Below are 20,242 nucleotides of genomic sequence, written 5' to 3' on the forward strand. Positions count from 1 at the left end.
CAGCAGCCCAGCCAGCTGGGGGGACCAAGGCTGAGCAGGCATCAGGGAGGGACAAAGCTGGAAGCTCCACCCAAGCACGCCTACGTCAGCACTGGCCAAAGGGGACAACCTGATCCTTGCAGAGAAAGAAACCTTAGCTCCTACCAGCTCAGAACTGTAACAGCCACTGAAACCACAAAGAGAAGTACAAACAAGGAAGCTGAAACAAACAATGAAAACACTATCACCTCTTCTGTTGGGCAGCGAACATCTTTGTAAAGTCAACTGTTTTCCTGCAAGAGGCTAGATGTGTAAAACTGGGAAGGTGGGCTCCAGGCCCAGCTGGGAGGCTGATTAGCATTGAGAGGTGAGCAAGTCACTTTGCATCTCTCTGCTTCCTCATCTATCAAACAGGTATATACTTGCCCTATCTCTCTCTACTTGCAAGGGATTTTTGTGATCATTCCAAAAAATGTATTCCTCTGCTGGATGTGAATTTTGTCTCTCGAAGCTGATTGGCTGGTTCAACATAACCTCGATGCAACCTTCACAAAAATCGGGAAGAGAAGTGGCCTAGCTGCCTCCTGCCAGATAAGCATCCAGGCAAAGAGGACCAGCTGAGAGGGAAGACAGGCCAGCCTTTCTTGGAAAAGGAGGGCAGCTGGTCTTTGTAAGCACCCGTCTGCGAGCACCAGGGTCAGCAGGGTAGGGTATCTGGAAAGCAAACCCCAGACCTCTCCATTAGCAGGTGGTCACCTGCACAAAGGACCTCTGTGATTTACATTTCACTTAGCTCCTGGGGACAAAAGCAGACAGTCAAGGGGCAGATTACAAGCACTCGCTGTGTGCAGAGCTGTAGGGGATACTTTAGGGAGCTTGACAGCAGGTGAGAGACGGAGGAAAATAGAAGAACAGAAAAGTCTTTTACAGAGCAATGTGTTCACTCATGCCTGTGTATGGATCGGTACTAATGACGCTGAGTACTAAGAGTGCCAAAATGTATAGATTTGATGCCATTCCCATCAAAATCCCAGCTGGCTATTTTCAAGAAACAGACAAGATGATTTGAAAATGTATATGGAAAAGCAAAGGCTCTAGAGGAGTCAAAACCATCTTCAAAAAGAACAAAGTTGGAGGATTTAACATTATTTAATATCAAGACTTACTATAAAGCTGCAGTAATCAGGACACTGTACTATTGCTGTAAGGAAAGACAAATAGATCAATGGAACAGAATAGAGCCCAGAAATAGAGTCACACATATACAATTAGTTGATTTTCTACCAAAGTGCCAAGTCAAGTCAGTGGGAAAGGAATGTTGTGGTGCTCCAAGGACAATGGTGCTTCAAGGACAAAGGACGACCCTGCCTGAAAAAGTGTCGGTGTCACACCCCCTACCGGACTCTTACTCGCCCTCCCCACCATGTTGCGATGGTTATGAAATTCCTGAGCCCACCTGGGTGATGCCCACCTGGGCAATGGGACCCGTCCCAAATAAGGAAAGGCATCTGGCCTGTCCCACTCCCACTCTATAGAAGGAAGGTATATGTGCCTCGACCAATCAGTAAACAAAATTTTCACCTCGGACCGTTCTTTCCTTTTCTGGCTATAAAAACTGATCAACAGCACACGTTCGGGCTCGACTCTCCCAGACTACTAGGAAGTCGGGCCGCTGTTCTGGCAGCGACCCTTCCCTCTAATAAATTCTATCTTCTTTACATTCTGCCTTGTGTCTGGAAATTCTTTTCCAACCCGCATTCGGACCACGACAAATGTCTTTTCAATGAATATTTCTAGAACAACTGGAAATCCATTTGGAAAAAAAATGAATCTCGATCCCTATCTGACTTTATTCATAAGATGAGTTTGAGATGGATGGTGGACCTAACCCAGAATCATAAAGCTTCTTGAAGAAAACAGAAGAGTACTTTTGTGATCTCAGAGTAGGAGAAGATTCCTTGGCCAGTATACAAAAAGAAAAAAACGTATAAAATGGCTTCATAAGAATATAAAAATTCTGCTTACCACAAGACACCACTAAGAAAATGAATTGACAAGCTACAGACCTGGAAAAAAAAATCTCTGCAGCAATATATGTGACAAAGGATTTATATCCAAGACATGTAAAGAGCTTTTACAAATCAACAATAAAAATATAAATATACCAACGACAAAATGGGAGCAGACGTGAACAGACAATTTACAAACTAAGTTATACAAATGGCCAATAAGTAGTTTAACAAGTGCTCAACCTCATTAGTCATCAGGGACATGGCACTTAAAACCACAGGGAAATACTCCATACACACCAGAATGGCTAAAATCAAAGACTGATGTTTCAGTTATCTATTGCTCCATAACTTACCACCCCAAAACTTAGTAACTTAAACAGTTACAATCATTTTATTATTTCTCACAGTTTCTTTGAGTCAGGAATTCAGGAAGGGCTTGGCTTGGTGGGGCTGGCTTGGGAGTCTCTCTTGCTGTTATAGTCAGACTATGGCTGGAGGTGGAAAAGTGGGGGCTGGAGCAGCTGGGGCATCTCTCTCTCTCTCCTTTTACATAGTCTGGGGGTCTCTCCATGTGGTCTAGCTTGGGCTTCCTCACAGCATGGTGGCCTCAGGGTACCCAGACATCAGATGTCTTAGCAGGAGGCTCAGGTCTCCAGGAGCAAGTCTTCAGCTAACAAGGTAGATGTGCCGTACCTTTTATGACCTGGCCTAAGAAGTCACATGGTGTCACTTTCACCATATTCTACTGGCTACATGTGGCTCCACCAAGCCACCCTGATTGAAGGGGAGTGGAATTAGACCGTGTCTCTTGATGTGGGAGTGGCAAGATTCTACAAGAGCCTGGGGAATAAAAGTTGTTACTGCAGCCATTTTTGGAAAATACAATCTGTGGCGGATTAACCTGGAAAGAAAAGCTGACAGATCATACCAGGCCTTGTAAGCCACACTAAAGTTCAGTCGTGTGATGGCCCACTCCCCACCTTCCCCTTGGAGGGTTTTAAGCAAGAGAGTGAAATTGTTCATCATCTTAAAAAGTTCTGGGCTTCCCTGGTGGTGCAGTGGTTAAGAATCCACCTGCCAATGCAGGGGACACGGGTTCGAGCCCTGGTCTGGGAAGATCCCACATGCCGCCGAGCAACAAAGCCTGCGAGCCACAACTACTGAAGCCCGCGCGCCCTAGAGCCTGTGCTCCGCAACAAGAGAAGACACTGCAACGAGAAGCCCATGCACCGCAACAATGAGTAGCCCCTGCTCGTCGCAACTAGAGAAAGCCCGCACGCAGCAACAAAGACCCAATGCAGCCAAAAATAAATAAATAAAATTATTAAAAAGGAAAAGTTCCTCCTAGCAGCTATGTGGATTTGGAAGCAGAGACCATTTAGGAAGGGGGTGCCAAAGTTCACGTCCCAGACACGGTGGTCAGCCCCAGCCTAGGTGAGGGTACAGGGAGAGAGTGGGGGTAAGGAAGACTGCCAGGGCTCTGGACTGACCAGCTGTTTTTGTTCACAGAGATGAAGAATGATGGAGAAATGAGTTTGGACACAGTGGGCTTAAAAGGCCAGGACAGACATGAGATTGGAACTCGGGGGATAAAAATTTAGGAGAGAACACACAGCATTTAAAAGGGCACAGGGGACTTCCCTGGTGGTCCAGTGGTAAAGAATCCACCTTACAATTCAGGGGATGTGGGTTCGATCCCTGGTCAGGGAACTAAGATCCCACATGCCACGGAGATGCAACTAAGCCCGCAGGCTGCAACTACTGAGCTCGTGTGCCTCAACTAGAGAGCCCACGTGCTGCAAACTACAGGGCCCACGCGCTCTGGAACCCGCACGCTACAACTAGAGAGAAGCCCTCGTGCCACGATGAAGAGCCCGCATGCCTCAACGAAGACCCTGCTTGCCACAACTAAGACGGGAGGCCGCCTAAATAAATAAATATAGATAGATAGATAGATAGATAAATGCTTTAAAATAAATAAATAAAAGGGCACAGGAGGGGAAAATGAGTGTCAACCCGTCAGAATCTCGGTACCCACTCTTCCTCTTATCACCGCCGACCAAGCAAGCTCGCAGGATGAAATGCGCATGCGCACATCTCCTCCGCCAGTAGCTCCTGGGCAGCAGCCTGCGGATTGCGCACGCGCGCGGTGTGCGGCGGTCGTCGTGGAGACGCGTGGCCCTAGCCTGGCCCTAGCCTGGCCCTCGGCGCCCGGAGCCTCCGGCTCAGCCGCAGCGGGTCTCGTGCTGCCCCAGGCGCAGGCCGGCTCAGCCGCAGCGGGTCTCCTGCTGCCCCAGGCGCGGGGGGGGGGGGGGGCGGCCCCGCGGGTGGATGGACTGCGGCGGTGGGGGCGGGGCGTCGGGGGATGGCGAGGAGGAGGAGCGAGAGGGCTGCACGGCGGCCTCGCAGGGGTCCAGACTGCCCCCCATCTCGGGCTGCGCCAAACGGAAGGTGAAGAAGAAAAAGAAGAAGAAAAAGAAGAAAAAGACCAAGGGGTCTGGGAAGGGGCACGGTAAGAGGAGCAGCTAACGCGTCCGCCTCGCTCTCATACCTGAGATTCTTCTCCGAGGACACCCACCCCACCCCTCAGAGACCCCCACCTACTTGGGGACCTTAAGCCCAGAAACAGAAACTCGCCAGTCCTACTCAGAGGTCCTCCCTCTCTCCGCACGATGATGATCCGCCCTCCGCACAAAGACCATCCATGTCCGCAGAGACCCCAAATCCTGCGTCGAGAATTCCCAACATCAGTGGAGACCTTCAGCCCCACACAGAGACACACCACAGAGCCTCCCAGCCCCACACTGTGACTCCCAGCTTTACACAGACACTCACTCATCTTCCTCATCCCTCAGTCCAGGCTTAAAATCCTGAACAGCTATACCTTCCCCACAGAAATCTCAAGCCCTCCTACAGAGATGCCCCCATCCTCACACAGAGACTGTCCCCATCCAAGCTACTAAGGCACTAGTGACAAACGCTCTCACTCATACACAGAATCACGGGCTCCTGCCTTCCGCCTGGACACCCTCCTTTCACCCTCCTTTGTTAGGGGCACCTGCCTCTGGTTGCTATGTAGACACCCAGGACATGCATATAAAGTATGCTCCCTGTACAGACCACCCTTCCTTTTCCCTCATCTACCGAGGCCACCCTTCGACTGCACTCAAACACCATCACACCAGTCACTGCTACACACACTTATAATCCCTGACACCCTCAACAACACCCCCTTCTATCAATATAATCACCAAATAAAGCTAAAGCACAGACACCCCAGCAGGCACACACATTCACAGTCTGCACACACAAGTAGACACTCTGCTACATACTCACACGCCTAGACCTCTCCAGTACACGTATGACCATACACGTGGGGTTCTCACTCCAGGCCCTCCTGTGGACACTTCACAGACGTACACCCACTAACAGCTGCCACAAAAGCACAGAGCGCTTCGGCTCACCGAGCCCCTCTCATAGAACGCCCTGGGAGCTCGACAAAGGCCCGGAGCACCCATTTGTGGAGAGAGTGCAACAGTGACATAGAACGCACCTGTCCACGGGTGCTGTAAGTCTCCACTGTCCTTGTGTGGTTCACCTCGGTGGCTCTTGTCTGTCAGGGAGGTGGCTCTCGCCGATCCTGGCACAGCTGCCCTGACCTCCAGCACAACTAGTCCTGGGTTCACGTTTCTGGGTCCTGGCCCTCTTCATGCAGAATCAGCTCCCCTGACAAGCTGAAGGCAGAAGGCGCAACGGGCAGGTTATAATTACTTCTCCAGCTGGGATCATAAGCAAAAGGCAAGAAAACAATTCTGGAGTTTAGGTCAATAAGCTCCATGTGTATCTGCCAAACCAAATGAGGAAATTTATTATCTTTTTAGCTTAGCTTCTGCCTCTAAAGATTACAGTGGCATGTACCTCATACTGTCAGCAGGGGACACCAAATAATTTTCAGGGAGTAGGAAGGTATAGGAATTCCAAGAGAGGATTTTTTTCTTATTTTCTTCTCTCTCTTTTTTTTTTGGTGGGGGGAGGGAGATTCCTCTATCCCAAAGAAATAGGATGAGCTGATTAAAGAATCATAAGTTGTAGTATTGTATATGCATGTTATATAATGCAGAAGGGCTGTTAATATTTTTAAAAATCAGTATAAGCCACACAGAAAAAGTATTTCCTGGCTTGGCAGAATGCTTTCCACAGTCAGATTTAGGAAGCTTTTCTGTTGTTCTTCATTTCTTCCATCATAAAGTGTCTAGAATAGGGGTAAGTCATAGGCTCCCAGAACTGGGCAGTACCTTGGCGAGCATGTGGGTAGGTGAGGTGGGGGGCAGTGTGGAAAGGACAGGACCCCGGCAATCGGGTGTGTGTTCAAATCCTGGCTCTGCCAGCTGCTTTGTGACATCAGCAACTGACTGAAACTTTGGGAGTCTGTTTCCTCACCTGGAAAATAGGGCTGACAGCCTTTACCCAGAGGACCTGGCTCATAGTATGTGCTCAATAAATGGTTCCTCCCTCCCCAAAATGACAACCCAAAGCATGTAGGCAGTGGATGTGTACGGGGCTGGTGGGCTTGGCCACCTGAGGCCCCAGGTGAGGAGGGGCCTCCAGGTCCCCCCTCACATCTTTAGTGGTTTGGGCATCACCCCCAAAGCAGGCTGAGGGCAGGCATCACAAATGCTAACACCACCCATCTGCTCAGCAGATAAACATCAGAGTCGAGGCCTGAAGACTCAGCAGCTGTCTCCATCCTTCCATGGCATCTTAAGTCCCAGCAAAGATCACGGCCTGGGGCCAGAGCACAGACAGGACAGGGATGAAAGCAAGCTCACCCCCTCTTACTCCTGCGCCGTATGTCTCCCCTGCTTTGCCGAAATAGAAGAGACCCTTTCCAACCAGATCAACGAAAGTCTGCGTTGGGATGGCGTTCTCGCCGACCCAGAGGCAGAAAAGGAAAGGATTCTCATTTACAAGCGGAACAGAAGGAAGCGGTACCGGGTTTGGGCCCTGAGGGGCTTCCACTCTGACCCCGGTGACGAGGAGGCCCCAGAGAACCCAGCCTCCCTCTCTGACCAGACGGCGGCCGCGGCGGCCGGCAGCCCTCGCTGACAACCAAGCGCCCCCATCACTGCTTTGAAGGAAACCTTAGCCCGAGGTAGCGGCTCCACCTGAGTGAAAGCCCACCTGTGACACGGACAAGCTTATCATTTATCCTTACCACACATTTATGTGTTAAAAAAAAAAGAATAAAAATAAAAGGAAATCAGACCTACCTCTGAAGGAAGCATGTGTCTGGTGTGTTGATGAGCTCAACTCACCTTCCACCAAAACGCCGCTCGAGGCCCCGGAAGCCACAGCTCCTTCCTTAAGAGAGTAAGCAAGTTAATGAACAAAATTCTTTTCCGAATATCCTTTTTTTCTCAACTAAGCTGGCATCTCTTTGTTATTTAATTTCCCATCACAATTAGATATGTATAATCTCCCCCACCCACAAAAAAAGAGAAAGTGTGTAGACAGTATCAATTCTAAATTTTAAACTAATTTCATGGGTAAAATTCCTCACACAGCATGCTTTCAGAAGCCCAAGGAAAATGCCCCGAGTTCCCTAAAGCCTTTTTTTTTTTTTAATTAAATATACTCCCTGCCCTATGTGGCCTTCAAAATAAGTGAGTTCCAGAACATCATCTTTGGGAGGTTATAACGGAAAGTCTCAAAAGGAATATTGCTTCTCTTATCAATAGGGGCCTCCTCTAATCCCCCAAGACAGCATTTCAAGCAAAGTTCTGGAGCATTAAAAGGGCCCTACAGGGGCTTCCCTGGTGGCGCAGTGGTTGAGAGTCCGCCTGCCGATGCAGGGGACACGGGTTCGTGCCCTGGTCCGGGAAGATCCCACATGCCGCGGAGCGGCTGGGCCCGTGAGCCATGGCTGCTGAGCCTGCGCGTCCGGAGCCTGTGCTCCGCAACGGGAGAGGCCGCAACAGTGAGAGGCCCGCATACCGCAAAAAAAAAAAAAAAAGTCCCTACAACACTACTTGTCCTAAGTTAATATTCTTCCTTTCCACAAATATTGAGTGAGGGCCATGTGCTGCCTTAGTTTGGGTTCTTCCAGAAGCAGACAAAGACTTCACTGCAAGTAGATTATCTCAATGGAGAGGATGCAGGGGAGAAGGCCAACCCAGGGACACCATTAAACCAGCCTCCATACCGGGCAACAGGGCCTCAATCCCACAGGGAAACACTGTCAGGATTATCCCCGTAGAGGGTGAGGGAGCTGGGGTGTTATACTCCCCAGAGGCATTGGCTGATGGGTCCTGGGGGTGTTGGTTTCCTGGCATTTCCAGCCTGCCACACCCGGACCAGAGAGCAACCTCAGCTCGGGCGGGGGGGTGGGGGGGAGGAAATCGCCCTCAGGCACAAAGCAGCAGCCTGAAAGTTCCAAGAGATAGAGGTGGTCTCTGGGGTAGCATCGGACACCTGTGTCCAGCACAGTGCAGGCCCTGAAGGGGACAGAGTGGACATTTAGGATGGGGTTCCTGCCTTCCAAGGAGGTAAAGACATACAGTGTACACAGGAGAAGTTGAAAGCCAACACAAAACACCACAGAATGCCTATTTGAAAGTCAGGCGAAAGTGGTCCTCTTGGTCTCCGCTAGCCCCCAGCTGACAGAGCAGCCCCCTACCCCTTCCTTAAAAGGACAGTGACAGTTTTCACAGCGGCCACCAGACCCTGGCAAGATAGACTGAGGGGCTTTCAGAAGAGCCCTCTCCTCCCCTGGAGAGGAGGTTAGCAGCCGGGCCTGGCAGGGGCCCTCCCTGTGCCGAGGCTAGGCCTGTCCCCTGCTGCCAGGTTGGGGCACACCCATGGAATCAAGCAAAGGGCACTGAGGGCTCAGGCACAGCTCCATGGGGAGGAGGAAATGGGAAGTATGCTAATACTCAGACCTCACCCAGTGATCTGGGTTCAAGGTAAAGACAGCAGAGGGTGGGGCAGTTCAGTTGGCATTTCATGTGCCCTCTGGCTCCACCATGGTGGCTGGGGGTGCGGTGCATGTACCAGTCAGAGGGCACACCTGCCTTGGAGTACCTTGGTCTCTTGGTACCATCTTCCATGGGGGGTAGGGATGGGGGTGGCCTGTGGCCCCCTTTCTGCCATGAGATATTCTGGGATAATGGTGAAAATGATGCACTTTGACCTCAGAGCTACATTCTTCTCTTTCCCACCACGTGCTAGCTGTGTGACCTCAGACAAATTGCTTAACCTCTCTGAGCCTTAGTTACCACATCTGGAAACAGGGATGCAAATACCTATCTCAGTGTTGTGAGAATCAAATGAAGTAATTACATAAAGCATTTAGCATAGCGCCTGGCCCCTAGGAAGCGCTCAATCTATTGTAGGAGTTTTGAGCAATGATGTTTTAGGTGGGGTGGTTACACAGCCACCTCATCAAAGGGTGAGCTTCACAAAGAAACCTGGCTTCAGTGACTGGCTGATAGAATTCAAACAAACCGCAAAACAAATTACAGGGTTCTGGTGCAAGAGGGAATGTAAGAGGAATGAACCGAGGGTCTCAAAGTCCAGTGTTCTGGGGAAGGGGCTTTGAGCCAAACAAGAACGTGCCTACTTGTAGCCTGGAACTAAAGGGGAGTCTGTGCTCAAGATATGAACAGAGGAAGCAGGTGGGGATTAACTCTTCCACAAGCACAGAAGTGGCTCCAACTCAAACCACGCTGGGTTAGAAGTTTTAAGTATCTTCTCATATCCAGACTGTTTCAGTGAGGACTCTTTACCCAATGAAAACTGGCTTACTGACAAAACAGAGTGACTGATTTATAAGGCCAACAGTCCAGGGTTGGATATGGCTTCAGGCATGGCTGGATACAGCAGGTCATACTGTGTCATCAAAATTTGTCTCTTTCTCCACATCTTGCCTCTGCCTCCCTGATTAGCTTCATGTTCAGGCAGGTTCTCATAACAGGATTGCAAAAATGGCCACTGACATCCTTATAGTTCATCGAAGAAAAGAGAGTCACTCCTGTATCCATATCAACCCCAGAGAAGATCTCTGGCCTGGCAAGGGTCATATGCCCATCAATGGACTAATCACAGTGGTCAAGGAAATGCAAAGACCTAGGGTATGGTGGGGACGTGGCGGAGGGAGCCAACCCCACTGGACACATGTTCTGAACAGACTGTCATAGAATCTATATAAAACCTACATAGAATACAGAGTGACTCCCTAAAGAGATGCCAGTAGATTTATCCATTACCCTCCAAGTGAAGAATGATTCATTTTTTAAAGAACTTGAGGAAGGGTCATGGGGGTGGATTGCATAGCATGAGTTAATCTCAACGACCCAGATTGACTGCACACTCATCTCCAGAACTACTGACCCTTGCCCAACACTATGGAATCTATTAACTAAAGATGAACAATACTGTGTAACCATGGGTCCCTGAGCTGTTCTGGAACAGAATGTTATCAGCTGGTCAGCACAGTTTAGTAATGATTGGGTTTATGATTTGCACCTGGTTTTGGTGGCGCCTAGGGGGTGGATTTCAACCTTTAAGGCTAGAAGCTAGCCTTAAGGTCAGGTAGCTAGAATGTGCCTACATGACCAGCTCACTCTAAGACACTCGCACCCTAAGTAGCCCCTGGGTCTCCACGCTAGTAGTGGTTGGAGACTCGGGAACAAAGCGCTACTGTTTGAGCCTCGTGAATATCCACTGTGGACACTGCAGGAAAATTCCAGGGATGTTACGACTTCAGTGTGGACTGGCGTGGTAGATACGGCAAAAGTGATGGAATGTCTCTTCCGAGATGAGGTTACAAAAAGAGAATGTGTTTGCAGGAAGGAGGGAAGCGTGAACAGGTGGAGCACAGGTGGAGGGAAGGGTGAACAAGGCTGTGAAGCTATTCTGTACGAAACTGCAGTGGTGGATACATGTCATTACACAGTTGTCCAAACCCATAGAAAGTGTAACACCAAGATAGACTCCTAAACTATGGACTTCAGTTAATAATAATGTATCAATGTGGGCTCATCAATTATAACAAATGTACCAACTCATGCAAGACGTTAACAATTGGGGAAACTGGCGGGGGTCGGTGGGAGGTTCATGTGGCAAGGAATCTACGCCCCCCGCCGACAGCCCACAGCCCCACGCGTGAGCTCAGAAGCAGGTTCTACCCCCGTTAAGCCTTGAGGTGACCACGCCCTGAGTGACACGGTGGATTAGAGCCTGTGAGACGGGAAACCAGAGGCATCCAGCTGAGCGACACCCAGATCCCTGAACCACACAAACTGCGAGATAATAAAGTTGTTTGAAGCCACTAAATCTGGGGGCGATTTTGTTACGAATACAGTTGGCTTCTTCCCTCACCGTCAGCTGTGCTTCTCAGCAAGCTGCGTCCCCCTCGACCTGAGGGTGGAAAACCCGAAACCCAACCTTCTCCTAAAAGCCATGTATTATTGGGCATCACAGACTCCCACCGCTGGTGCTCTGAGGAGGCTTAAGTTTATACCCAGAAGCAATGCTGTGCCCTGCAGGGTTGAGGGGGGGCTGCTGGATGAGTTAAGTGATCGTTAAGACTGAATGGTTTCCACCTGTTATGCTCACACCTGGAGCTGTCAACAGCTATTTATATTTTCATGGTCTGTGTTTTGCATCCTGCCCCGCACCTTGTAATTATAATACCTTAGGTCATTTTCTAGTTTATAGGTTCTTCTATCTCATTTGTTCCTCAGTCAAGATGTCCTCTGAGTGGTGGGAACTATTATCTCCACGGTACGGTTTAGGCTTAAAGAGAAGAGGTGAACTGCTCAAGTCACACAACTTGTAAGAGATGGGCTCCAAGGTCTCCATTGGTCTTTTTAGAAAATGTTTATCAAGTCACTGCTCAGTCTGCAGTTCTCTGCTAATTGCTGCCAGGATACTGGGAATAACCATCTCATGGATCAGGCTCCTCCCTGCCCAGGAGCGGTGGTGCCCAGGAGCGGTGTAGGCATCACACACCCAACATAACACGATTCCATCTCCACAACCATCTCTGAGATGCAAGGTGTTGTGATCCCAATCACACACGAGGAAATGGACACAGAAAGGGAAAGTGACCTGCTCAGGGTCACTCAGGGCCTAAGGGGAGGAGCTGGGATGTCACACCCAAGTCCGGTTTGTTCCAGAGGTCCAGCTCTTAATCGCTGTGCTGTGGTGCCTCAGATGGGCCCCCAAAGCAGCGGGGAGCCAAGCTACACTCCCTTCTGGAGTTCGACCGCCATGGAAAGAGGCAGATGAAGACAGAACGGGGGCTCGTCGGCAGGGCCGGTGGCTGAAGCCGGCTGGGGTGTAGTTGAAAGGAGGGAGTCCTTCCTGGGAACTGTGGCTGGCAGGGAAGCTTCCTGGGAAGAAGAGGCCTGGGGAGGTAGAAATCCCCACCCACTGGGCTCCAGAGGGCCCCAGGGTGATGGGAAAACACTCTCTGGGGCCTCCTGGCCATGCTGTGTACTTGTTCATGGTCAAATCTGGCCTTTGAAACTCCTGACACACTCCCTTCGGATCATCACTGGGAAGGGCTTAGGAAGCATCCTCTCTCCCACCTCACCCCAGGCCCGCATGCCCACCTGTGGCTACTTACCGGCCACGCCTTGGCGTTGAGGATGGTGCCAAGGTCTCACTGTCAAAACAGGGGCCTGGGGCTTCCCTGTTGGCGCAGTGGTTGAGGGTCCGCCTGCTGATGCAGGGGACGCGGGTTTGTGCCCCGGTCCGGGAAGATCCCACATGCCGCGGAGCGGCTGGGCCTTTGAGCCATGGCCGCTGAGCCTGCGCGTCCGGAACCTGTGCTCCGCAACGGGAGAGGCCACAACAGTGAGAGGCCCGCGTACCGCAAAAAAACCCAAAAAAAAACCAGGGGCCTGGGACCAGCAGCCCCCACAGGGCCTGGAGCTTGTTAGAAACTCTCCGGCCCCAGGCTAGACTTCCCGAATCAGAACCTATAGTTTAACAAGCTCCCCAGGTGACTCATGCACGTTGATGTTTGAGCAGCTCTGGTGCTTGGGAGACAGTTTCCCCAGATCTCTCACGTGTTGCGCATCTTGTAAGGAGTCTCTGACTGCCTTTTGTTTTTTCTTTTTTTTTTTGGCTGCACCGCCCAGTATGCGATCTTAGTTCCCAGACCAGAGATCCAACCTGCACCCCCTGCAGTGGAAGCGTGGAGTCTTAACCACTGGACTGCCAGAGAAGTCCCTTTTTTTTTTTTTTGCCTTTGTTCTTTGAAGGATTTTGGGGTGACCAACGGCCTTGGAAGATAGACAGGGTCTCGATTCCAGTTCCTAAGCTCAGAGTTCCTCTCCCGTCAAACACCCTTTATATCCCAGTGCCACCTGGCCCCCTCTGCATCATTCTGTGGGAATTGAGGCTCTGGAAACCAACAAACAAATGCTGACCCTCTAGCTATTGCTGTGACTCATAAATCATCCTTTGTCTCTGACCCAAGAGTCTCATGTCTTTAGCCAACATCCATGAAAGTGTGGAGGCTAATGTGTTAGCTTGCAAATAGTGTAAAAGCTCAGACGCTACACAGTTCTTAACACACTGACCACTTAACTCTCTGGTTTCTCTTCACTTAGATCACCAGAAAGCCGTACCATGTTCTACACGTGGGTTTTACTTCTCAAATTACACAGGAAATGCAGATATATTACAGACAAATTAGAAATTACAGATAAGCAAAAAAATGTTTTAAAAACACCCAGTAGTCTCACCATTCAGAGAGACTAAGCCTCATCTGTTTGGTATCCATCCTTCCAGTCTTTTTCTATTCAAGTATCTACATAAAGGAAAACAAAATTAATGGGTTAATAATACATATGTTGTCTTCTAATGATCCTCTTAAAAATGTAGCATGAACATCTTTCCAAGTCACTAAATTGACATCCACATCAGACTTTGTAAAGCTTGCCTGGTATTTTATTGTATAGATTATTTATTCAATCCCTATTTGTGGACATTTACTTGGTTTCCTACTTTTTGGCGATTCTGAACAATTTTGCAAAGAACATTCTTTTTTTTTTTTTTTTTTGCAGTACGCGGGCCTCTCACTGTTGTGGCCTCTCCCGTTGTGGAGCACAGGCTCTGGACGCGCAGGCTCAGCGGCCATGGCTCACTGGCCCAGTCGCTCCATGGCATGTGGGATCTTCCCAGACCAGGGCACGAACCCGTGTCCCCTGCATCGGCAGGCGGACTCTCAACCACTGCGCCACCAGGGAAGCCCAAAGAACATTCTTATATGCACATTTTAGTGCAATTGTCCAGTGCTTTGGATACATTCTTGGAAGTGAAATTACAAGCCAAAAGATAATTAAAACAAGAAACACTTGCATGGCTTTTAACTCATGGCAGGTACTGTTCTAAGCACTCTGCATGTATTAAATCATTTAATCTTCACAAGCTGTCTATGAGAAAATAACCCTTCTTATCCTCATTTTACAGAAAGTTTAGGGACTTGCTAAGGTCACACAGCTAATAAACGATGGAGCTGGGATTTGAATCCAGGTGGTCTGGTGAAGAGGTCTAGAATATGCCACTCCAAAATATGCCACTTTGGCATAAAGATTATTTTGAGCTGAAGGCAACTGAGAATCAACAGATGCAAGAAAAGTTCTTTGCTTTCCCCTTATCTGCCTAAAAGCAGGGCATCAATTTCCCTTTGTGAAGTTGGCATAGATTGCTCCCGCACCTCCTTACCATGATGAGGAAAGCAACTCCTGTTACCAGAGACAGAGAGGCACCGAGATGAATCTGCATAAACAGGCCTTGTTAAATAACCCTTATCTTCCATTAATTTCTCCAATTATTTCCTAGTCACTTTCCCACAGTTTATTGGCGCTAGGCCCAAACTCCCTTTCCTTTTTCGAATGACTTCTCAATTTATCACCCTTTGTTAAAATGGTATATAAGCTCCTGAGTCTAATTTCTTTGGCTTTTCACTTCTGTGACAACCCCGTGTACGTAAAAAATATTAACATCAACAACACTGTATGCCTTTTCTCCTGTTAATCTGTTTTTTGTCAGTTTAATTCACAGGCACCATGCACTAAACCTAAGAGGGTAAAGGAAAAGTTTTTTCCTCCCCTCCCCTGGCTCCGGAGTCTGTGTGTACCCTTACCATACATATAAGTGCCTGTTTTAAACGCCCTCCTTGTTTTTCTCAAGAGTCCAACAGGAAATGGTACTGGAAGAATATATGGATCCTTGATGTTGTGCCCCTTAAATAGATACAGGTGGTGGTAAAGTCCTCTTTGAACTTAGTGCCAGGAAAGAGCCCTGTCTTTAGAGGTTCACTGCCTTATACTAGATACTGTCACACTGTCTCCTTTCCATTTTGGCCATGCTTGTAAGGAAGCTCAAGACTAAGTTTTATCCTCACTAACAGCAGCTCTTTGCAGTCTGGATTCTGGTGAAGTTCCTCTCCACCCCCCCCACCCCTTCACTATCTGGCCTTTATCCTTTTACCCTGGTTTTAGGGCCTGTATCACATAGAGGGTGTCTTTTTTGTAGTCATCCCTATCCCCTTTTGAAAATAAATAGATACAAATAAAGACTTGAAAAAAATGAATAAAAGAACTCATTTCAACTAACTTTTTGGACCCTTATTGCTTTGTAAGAACTTCTCCAGGTTGGAAACAGTGGCGCTGGCATTCAGAACATCCTGTTATTTGTGCTCGCCAGCTTAATTACCTGCCCTAAGCCCCAGTGCTTTTGGAGAAAAGCAGTAATTTGTAATTACCAGCAATTGGTTTGACACACCCAAGACCCCTGCATTCTCCTGCATTCTCATTCTGAAAAAAAACCCAGTAAACATAAAGAATAGAAACCTGGGGTCTTCCCTGGTGGCGCAGTGGTTGAGAGTCCGCCTGCAGATGCAGGGGACATGGGTTCGTGCCCCGGTCCGGGAAGATCCCACATGCCACGGAGCGGCTGGGCCTGTGAGCCATGGCCGCTGAGCCTGCGCATCCAGAGCCTGTGCTCCGCAACGGGAGAGGCCACAACAGTGAGAGGCCCGCGTACCGCAAAAAAAAAAAAAAAAAAAAAGTCCACATGCCACCGCAACTAAGAGGCCCATATGCCTCAAGGAGGATCCCACATGCAGCAACTAAGACCTGGTGCAGCCAAAATAAATAAATAAATATTAAAAAAAGAATAGAAACCTCCTGGGAATCGCCTGGCAGTCCAGTGGTTAGGACTCTGCACTTCCACTGCTGGGGGACTGGGTTGGATCACTGGTTGGGGAACTAAGATCCTGCATGCCACACAGTGAGGCAAAAAAACAAACAAACAAACAAGCAAAAAAACCCTTTATGCTCTGATGACTAAAAGCAATGTTGTCTCTTAGATTGGTCCATTCAAACCACCATCAAAAGCTACAGTTCTCCAAAATCAGTAATGGTTTATCAGGGAAATAGGAGTGATTTTTATTTTCTCTAATATGTATTTTCCAATTTTTAAAAATGATCACGGGCTTCCCTGGTGGCGCAGTGGTTGAGAGTCCGCCTGCCGATGCAGGGGACACGGGTTCGTGCCCCAGTCCAGGAGGGTCCCACATGCCCTGAAGCGGCTGGGCCCGTGAGCCATGGCCGCTAAGCCTGCGCGTCCGGAGCCTGTGCTCCGCAACGGGAGAGGCCACAACAGTGAGAGGCCCGCGTACCGCTAAAAAAAAAAAAAAAAGATCACTTATCAGTTGTGTCGTAGAAACATAATTTAAGATATACTTTTTCCAGTATTTTAGTATGGAAAATTTCAAATATAAACAAAGCAGACATAGCATAATGAAACCCCATGTACCCATCACCCAGTTTCTAGAATTTTCATCTTCTACCATTCTTGTTTCATCTATATCCCCATCCATTCCCCACCCCTCTCACCTTTTATGGTTCTCTTTTCTTTGGGTAAAAAATTACATTAGAATGCATAGATCTAAATTGTACAATCTTGACAAAGTATATACCCATGCAACGTACCCCCATCAGGGTATAAAACATTTCCATTCCTAAAGACAGTTCCCTCACTCCTCTTCCCAGTCCAAACCACATACACCTAGGCAATCACTATTATTTTTTTCAACTTAGTTTTGCCTGTTCTAGAATGTTCTGTATATGAAATCATACAGTACATATTCTTTGGTCCCTGTCAGCATTATGTATATGAGATTCATCCATAATGTTTCATGTAGCAGCAATGTATTACTTTTACTGCTAACTGGTATTACATTGCAGGAATATACACCAAGGTGGATCAGTTCTCCTACTGATGGATGGACATTTCAGTTCCTTCAACATATGACTGTTGTGAACAAAACTGTAGTGAACATTATATATTTTATGGACCCGCATTCATTTCTCTTGGGTAAGTATCTAATGGCATTTCATTGTGATTTTAATTTGCATTTCACTGCTAGCTAATGATGTGGAACACTTTTTCATGTGCTTATTTTCCATCTATATATCTTCCTTTATGAAGTATCTGTTCAAGTCTCTTTCCCATTTTTAACAGGGTTGTCATTGTTATGTTGACTTGTAAGAGCTCTTTATTTAGTCTGGATATAAGTCCTTTGTCAGATGTGAAATTTTTTTCAGTGCATGGCCTTTTTTTTTTTTTTTTTTTTTTTTTTTTGCGGTACGCGGGCCTCTCACTGTTGTGGCCTCTCCCGTTGCGGAGCACAGGCTCAGGACGCGCAGGCTCAGCGGCCATGGCTCACGGGCCCAGCCACTCCGCGGCATGTGGGATCTTCCCGGACCGGGGCACAAACCCATGTCCCCTGCATTGGCAGGCTAACTCTCAACTACTGCCCCAAAAGGGAAGCCCCATGGCCTATTTTTTATTCAATATTTTCTTAATGGAGTCTTTGAAGACAGAAATAAATAAATAAAATAAACAGTTTGCTTTTCTTTTCAGATTTTCTATTTCATCTCATGCCAGTTGGGTCAGATAGTTTTTTAAAGGAATTTTTTCCTTTTTGCCTATGTTATCAAATTTGTTGGCCTACAGTTGTTCCTAATATTATCTTATTAGGCTTTTGGTGCCTGTAGGATCTCTATTCAGTCATGATATTGGTAATTTATGCTTTCTATTTCTTAATCAATCTAGCTGAGATTTATCAATTTTTTCAAAGAATCAAATTTTTGTTTTAAAAATTTTCACAATTGTTTGTCCATTTCTATTTCATCAATAAGAATCTTTATTATTTCCTTTCTTCCTCTGACTTTGGGTTTAATTTGCTCATCTTTTTCTAGCGTCTTAAGGCAGAAATTGCCATAAGGGGGCGTTAGGGGTGGGAGCTGCTTCCTACAGTTACTAACAATTGGAATTACTTCCCCTTATTCTTTTAGCCTTCCAACATCTGTGTGGTCAACTCTCTGTATGAAATCCCCTTTGTTGGAAATATCTTGTATGGTTTTGGTTTTCCAGACTGGACTCTGATTGTTATACATACGAACTAGCATTTCTTAAAGTGCATTCCAAAAAACACTAGTCCTATGAAATGCACATAGGCTCTTTGGTCTAATGAGTTTGGAAAATGTTACATACTAGATCTTCCCTTTTGAAGATTATCAATGCATGTTACCACATTAAAGGCTAAGGTAGATTATTCTACAGCAAAAACTCATTCCTTCTCACATCCATGGTGGGAGTATGGTTCCCTGACCCACGGATGTGAGCTTTGGCCATGCACCTTGCTTTGGCCAGTAGAAAGTGGGTGGAAGTACTGGGGTGCCAGTTCCTAGTGTAGACCTTAAGAGGTATTGTATGTTTCTACTTGCTCCTCTGGGATCTTTTGACCTCTTCCATGAGAAGAATGCAACCTTCCCAGCCTACTTCAGAGACAAGGGGAACAAATTTGAACTCAACACCTAGCCTTGGGCAGAAATGCCCTATCAGACCCATAGACTCGTAAGCAAGAAAAAAATGCTTGCTGCTGTATATCACTGTGATTTTGTGGGCGGTATTACATAGCAAGAGCTGATTAATACACGGGTTCCAAGAAGCCTTCAATAAGCATGTTTAGCATTGTTCAACTTTTCATTTCCCCAAACTTATTTGATCACAGAACCCTATTTTACTCCACAGAAAGCACTCTAGGAAATAGTGATATATACAAACCACTGGATAATGATTATACGCCAAAATAAAATTATGAGAATTTAATTTTGACAAGAGGCATTCCACACAATAGGAGTCATTACCTAATCAATAGAGTTATTCATTTCTTAAATTTCTGGGAAGTATACCAAAAGGGCTTTCTAAGATTTATCATATTACTATTAATTAGACCTACTGCTGCTTCTCTTGAGGACACCAGCTTAATCTGATACACTTAAAAAGGTTGAAAAATTGAAACATTATTAGCTTCAACACTTTTGCCTCTCTCTCTCTCTCTTGCCACACACGCACGCACACACACACACACACACGCAGACAAATTATAGCTTTAATCCTACAGGCTTTAAATATTTTTCCATCAAAACCTTGGAACTGCTGATTAGCTCATTCATTTTATGGAAAATTTACACCATATAACCTGAAAGGCAAAATTAGCCCTCATTGTCATCCCAATCAGCCAAGTTAGACTTAATTTCTATTAAAAAGAGACTGGCTTTTATATTTGTAAGAATGGTAATATGTATTCCTGGGACATGTTTCTTTCTGAGTCGCAACTCAAAGACTAACGGATGAGGCACAGAGCCTCGCCATGAATTTGAGGCTGGAGTGAAGCAAGATGCCTTCACTTTCAGTAGCTCTTACTGACCCTCTCTTTTGCTTTGCCCAAAGGGACTTTTCCTCAGGGAAGACAACAGTCTGAGATTGAAGAGATATGGGTGGTCATATGGAGTGTCATCATTCTGACCGCCTCACTGTATGAGATATCGCAAATGAGAACTCCCAACGCGGACCCACCTTGCTTCCACCACCATGACGATATTATGTGCAGGACGCTTGCTGCAGGCATGCACAAAACCTACAGTGGATCCTGGTGCCCAGACACCATGTTTCTAGCTGTCCCTTTGTCCTACCTACAGGTTTTTCCAGCCCAGGGCAAAATACCACAATAATATTCAGGCTGGGTGGACTAAGGTGCGTATTTCTTCTGCAAAATGGGAGGAAGGCGATTTGAAAGGGAAGGTGGGAAGGGGCTGGCCTGACATCATTCACAGGTGCATCTCGAGCAGATAGGCTTTGGGAAAGAGTACACATCAAATCTG

At 47.4% G+C, this 20,242-nt stretch overlaps 1 protein-coding gene across 1 annotated transcript; it reads left to right on the forward strand.

Annotated features, from left to right (window-relative positions):
- Positions 1-4,322: 4,322 nt before the first annotated feature.
- LIAT1 (ligand of ATE1) lies at positions 4,323-7,115 on the forward strand. The gene is made up of 2 exons (XM_060082802.1): positions 4,323-4,503; positions 6,691-7,115. The coding sequence occupies exons 1-2, from the start codon at positions 4,323-4,325 to the stop codon at positions 7,095-7,097; spliced, it is 588 nt and encodes a 195-aa protein (XP_059938785.1). The 3' UTR covers positions 7,098-7,115.
- The last annotated feature ends 13,127 nt before the right edge of the window (positions 7,116-20,242 follow it).

This window comes from Mesoplodon densirostris, chromosome 18, assembly GCF_025265405.1.
Source record: "Mesoplodon densirostris isolate mMesDen1 chromosome 18, mMesDen1 primary haplotype, whole genome shotgun sequence".
In the NCBI taxonomy this organism is placed as follows: Eukaryota; Metazoa; Chordata; class Mammalia; order Artiodactyla; family Ziphiidae; genus Mesoplodon; species Mesoplodon densirostris.